This window comes from Narcine bancroftii, chromosome 6 (assembly GCF_036971445.1).
Source record: "Narcine bancroftii isolate sNarBan1 chromosome 6, sNarBan1.hap1, whole genome shotgun sequence".
Lineage (NCBI taxonomy): Eukaryota > Metazoa > Chordata > Chondrichthyes > Torpediniformes > Narcinidae > Narcine > Narcine bancroftii.
This window is the reverse complement of record NC_091474.1, coordinates 184,729,627-184,735,296: the sequence shown is the minus strand read 5'-3', so window position 1 is coordinate 184,735,296 and position 5,670 is coordinate 184,729,627. Positions and strand designations below refer to the sequence as shown.

Sequence of the window (5,670 nt, the reverse complement as noted above, 5' to 3'; positions counted from 1 at the left end):
CACATTCCGAGTGCATCGATCAGCGCCAATCTCACTCCGAGTGCATCGATCAGCGCCAATCATACTCCGAGACCATCGATCAGCGCCAATTATACTCCGAGACCATCGATCAGCGCCAATCACACTCCGAGTGCATCGATCAGCGCAAATCATACTCCGAGACCATCGATCAGCGCCGATCATATCCCGAGACCATCGATCAGCGCCAATCACACTCCGAGAGCATCGATCAGCGCCAATCACACTCCGAGTGCATCGATCAGCACCAATCATACTCCGAGACCATCGATCAGCGCCAATTATACTCCGAGACCATCGATCAGCGCCAATCACACTCCGAGAGCATCGATCAGCGCCAATCACACTCCGAGTGCATCGATCAGCGCCAATCATACTCCAAGAGCATCGATCAGCGCCAATCACACTCCGAGTGCATCGATCAGCGCAAATCATAGTACGAGACCATCGATCAGCGCCGATCATATACCGAGACCATCGATCAGCGCCAATCACTCTCCGAGAGCATCGATCAGCGCCAATCACACTCCGAGTGCATCGATCAGCGCCAATCATACTCCGAGAGCATCGATCAGCGCCAATCACACTCCGAGACCATCGATCAGCGCCGATCACACTCCGAGAGCATCGATCAGCGCCAATCACACTCCGAGTGCATCGATCAGCGCCAATCATACTCCGAGACCATCGATCAGCGCCAATTATACTCCGAGACCATCGATCAGCGCCAATCACACTCCGAGTGCATCGATCAGCGCCAATCATACTCCGAGACCATCGATCAGCGCCGATCATATCCCGAGACCATCGATCAGCGCCGATCACACTCCGAGAGCATCGATCAGCGCCAATCACACTCCGAGAGCATCGATCAGCGCCAATCACACTCCGAGAGCATCGATCAGCACCAGTCACACTCCGAGACCATCAATCAGTGCCAATCACATTCCGAGTGCATCGATCAGTGCCAATCACACTCCGAGTGCATCAATCAGCGCCAATCATACTCCGAGACCATCGATCAGCGCCAATCATACTCCGAGACCATCGATCAGTGCCAATCACACTCCGAGAGCATCGATCAGTGCCAATCACACTCCGAGACCATCGATCAGAGCCAATCACAATCCGAGAGCATCGATCAGCGCCATTCATCCTCCGAGTGCATTGATCAGCGCCAATCACACTCCGAGACCATCGATCAGCTCCAATCATACTCCGAAACCATCGATCAGCGCCAATCACACTCCGAGACCATCGATCAGCGCCAATCACACTCCGAGTGCATCGATCAGTGCCAATCATACTCCGAGACCATCGATCAGCGCCAATTATACTCCGAGACCATCGATCAGTGCCAATCATACTCCGAGACCATCGATCAGCGCCAATCACACTCTGAGTGCATCGATCAGCTCCAATCATACTCCGAGACCACCGATCAGCGCCAATCACACCCCGAGAGCATCAATCAGCGCCAATCACAATCCGAGACCATCGATCAGCGCCAATCACACTCCGAGAGCATCGATCAGCGCCATTCATCCTCCGAGTGCATCGATCAGCGCCAATCACACTCCGAGACCATCGATCAGCGCCAATCACACTCCGAGAGCATCGATCAGCGTCAATCAGACTCCGAGAGCATCGATCAGCGCCAATCACACTCCGAGACCATCGATCAGCGCCAATCATACTCCGAGACCACCGATCAGCGCCAATCACACCCCGAGAGCATCAATCAGCGCCAATCACAATCCGAGACCATCGATCAGCGCCAATCACACTCCGAGAGCATCGATCAGCGCCATCCATCCTCCGAGTGCATCGATCAGCGCCAATCACACTCCGAGACCATCGATCAGCGCCAATCACACTCCGAGAGCATCGATCAGCGTCAATCAGACTCCGAGAGCATCGATCAGCGCCAATCACACTCCGAGAGCATCGATCAGCGCCAATCACACTCCGAGAGCATCGATCATCGCCAGAGACACTCCGAGACCATCGATCAGCGCCAATCACACTCCGAGACCATCGATCAGCGCCAATCACACTCCGAGAGCATCGATCAGAGCCAATCACACTCCGAGAGCATCGATCAGCGCCAATCATACTCCGAGACCATCGATCAGCGCCAATCATACTCTGAGACCATCGATCAGCGCCAATCACACTCCGAGAGCATCGATCAGTGCCAATCACACTCCGAGAGCATCGATCAGCGCCAATCACTCTCCGAGAGCATCGATCAGCACCAATCATACTCCGAGACCATCGATCAGTGCCAATCACATTCCGAGTGCATCGATCAGCACCAATCACACTCCGAGTGCATCGATCAGCGCCAATCATACTCCGAGACCATCGATCAGCGCCAATCATACTCCGAGATCAAAGATCAGCGCCAATCATACTCTGAGACCATCGATCAGCGCCAATCACACTCCGAGAGCATTGATCAGTGCCAATCACACTCCTAGAGCATCGATCAGCACCAATCACACTCCGTGAGCATCGATCAGCACCAATCATACTCCGAGACCATCGATCAGCGCCAATCACATTCCGAGTGCATCGATCAGCGCCAATCACACTCCGAGTGCATCGATCAGCGCCAATCATACTCCGAGACCATCGATCAGCACCAATCATACTCCGAGACCATCGATCAGCGCCAATCACACTCCGAGAGCATCGATCAGTGCCAATCACACTCCGAGACCATCGATCAGAGCCATTCACAATCCGAGAGCATCGATCAGCGCCATTCATCCTCCGAGTGCATTGATCAGCGCCAATCACACTCCGAGACCATCGATCAGCGCCAATCATACTCCGAGACCATCGATCAGCGCCAATCACACTCTGAGTGCATCGATCAGCTCCAATCATACTCCGAAACCATTGATCAGCGCCAATCATACCCCGAGAGCATCGATCAGTGCCAATCACAATCCGAGATCATCGATCAGCGCCAATCACACTCCGAGAGCATCGATCAGCGCCAATCATACTCCGAGAGCATCGCTCAGCGCCAATCATACTCCAAGACAATCGATCAGTGCCAATCATACTCCGAGACCATCGATCAGCGCCAATCACACTCTGAGTGCATCGATCAGCTCCAATCATACTCCGAGACCACCGATCAGCGCCAATCACACCCCGAGAACATCAATCAACGCCAATCACAATCCGAGACCATCGATCAGCGCCAATCACACTCCGAGAGCATCGATCAGCGCCATCCATCCTCCGAGTGCATCGATCAGCGCCAATCACACTCCGAGACCATCGATCAGCGCCAATCACACTCCGAGTGCATCGATCAGTGCCAATCATACTCCGAGACAATCGATCAGCGCCAATCATACTCCGAGACCATCGATCAGCGCCAATCACACTCTGAGTGCATCGATCAGCTCCAATCATACTCCAAGACCATCGATCAGCGCCAATCACACCCCGAGAGCATCAATCAGCGCCAATCACAATCCGAGACCATCGATCAGCGCCAATCACACTCCGAGAGCATTGATCAGCGCCAATCACACTCCGAGAGCATCGATCAGTGCCAATCACACTCCGAGACCATCGATCAGAGCCAATCACACTCCGAGACCATCGATCAACGCCATTCATCCTCCGAGTGCACCGATCAGCGCCAATCACACTCCGAGACCATCGATCAGCGCCAATCATACTCCGAGACAATTGATCAGCGCCAATCATACTCCGAGACAATCGATCAGCGCCAATCACACTCTGAGTGCATCAATCAGCGTCAATCACAATCCGAGACCATCGATCAGCACCAATCACACTCCGAGTGCATCGATCAGCACCAATCATACTCCGAGACCATCGATCAGCGCCAATCATACTCCGAGACCTTCGTTCAGCGCCAATCACACTCCGAGAGCATCGATCAGCGCGAATCACACTCCGAGAGCATCGATCAGCGCCAATCACACTCCGAGAGCATCGATCAGCGCCAATCATACTCCGAGACCATCGATCACCGACAATCACACTCCGAGTGCATCGATCAGCGCCAATCATACTCCGAGACCATCGATCAGCGCCAATCATACTCCGAGACCATCGATCAGCGCCAATCACACTCCGAGAGCATCGATCAGTGCCAATCACACTCCGAGACCATCGATCAGAGCCAATCACACTCCAAGAGCATCGATCAGCGCCATTCATCCTCCGAGTGCATCGATCAGTGCCAATCACACTCCGAGACCATCGATCAGCGCCAATCATTCTCCGAGACAATCGATCAACGCCAATCATACTCCGAGACCATTGATCAGCGCCAATCACACTCTGAATGCATCGATCAGCTCCAATCATACTCCGAGACCATCGATCAGCACCAATCACACCCCGAGAGCATCAATCAGCGCCAATCACAATCCGAGACCATCGATCAGCGCCAATCACACTCCGAGAGCATCGATCAGCGCCAATTATACTCCGAGAGCATCGATCATCGCCATTCATCCTCCGAGTGCATTGATCAGCGCCAATCACACTCCGAGACCATCGATGTGCTTTAGGTGTCTTCTTTAACCCGTTGTGTATCGACGTTTTAAAATTGTGGGAGCCATCGGATTTCTCCCGCAATGGAAAAGTATACAAATCAGCAATAAATTCTATAATCGCTGGAACAGCAGCCGCCAGTTTCTGCGCCCTACATCCTTGCTGTGCGACCATATCGCACAGAACAAACCAACTCGTGGTGCAAACGCAGCAATTACCATGATGAACTCCAACTGCTTGTTGAGTATTTTCCTGAAATGAACGTATGCATACTATCTTCACGAGGTGGCACTGTGAAATGTGTTCCCACTGCTCAGGATTCCTTTTTCTATCGCATTTTAGAGAAATCCACAGCTGCATCATGCACAATTAATGGTTTCCTAAATCACATCATTAAATGGAAGAGGAAAATGGAATGCAACACTGGCCTTACATTTAAAAGAAAGAAATTGATTAAATTTAGCAAATGAACAGTTTCAGCACTTGCTCAGTTGTAGCAGCCCTCTAACCGGGACACAAGGTGGCCGACAAACACGGCAGACCCCGCGTGGGGGGGTGGGCAACGACTTCGTCCCAGGTGGACACCTGCACAGCGGGAAGCAACAGGCAACGCGGGAATACTGACTAATCCAAGGCTGGTGGTGTGACATCACTCCTGTCGTCAGCAGCAGGGAGAGAATATAAGCAAGCTGCCAGCGAAATAAACCAGTCTTCGATTTCAACCTCATGGGTGTGCATCATGCCACACTTCGTGGTAGCGCGCACGCTACATTGGTGACTCCGACAGGTCAGACCGTCATTAGGACCCGAAGATTATGGACCAGGCAGCTCTTCACACGGTTTTGTTGAAGCTGCCAATGTTCTGGATGTCGCAGCCACACGTGTGGTTCGAACACACTGAGGCCCAGTTCCACCTCCAACAAATTGCCGCCGACATATGATGAGTTTGCTCAACCAGGACACGGCAGCAAGGGTCGTCGATTTTTTTAGAGCAAGACGAATACGATCCCCTCAGGGAGCTATTAACCCGCACCTTTGGGCTCTCACAGCCCACGCTTGCCACCCAATTATTGCAATATGGACATTTTGGGGGACAGG

At 52.6% G+C, this 5,670-nt stretch overlaps 1 protein-coding gene across 1 annotated transcript; it reads left to right on the top strand.

Annotated features, from left to right (window-relative positions):
• Positions 1-575: 575 nt before the first annotated feature.
• Positions 576-4,589, top strand: LOC138737361 (uro-adherence factor A-like; the record flags this gene model as incomplete). The annotated part of the gene is made up of 2 exons (XM_069888111.1): positions 576-2,482; positions 2,534-4,589. Coding segments are annotated over 2 exons (3,963 nt in total), but the record flags the coding sequence as incomplete, so codon positions are not given.
• Between the last annotated feature and the right edge of the window lie 1,081 nt (positions 4,590-5,670).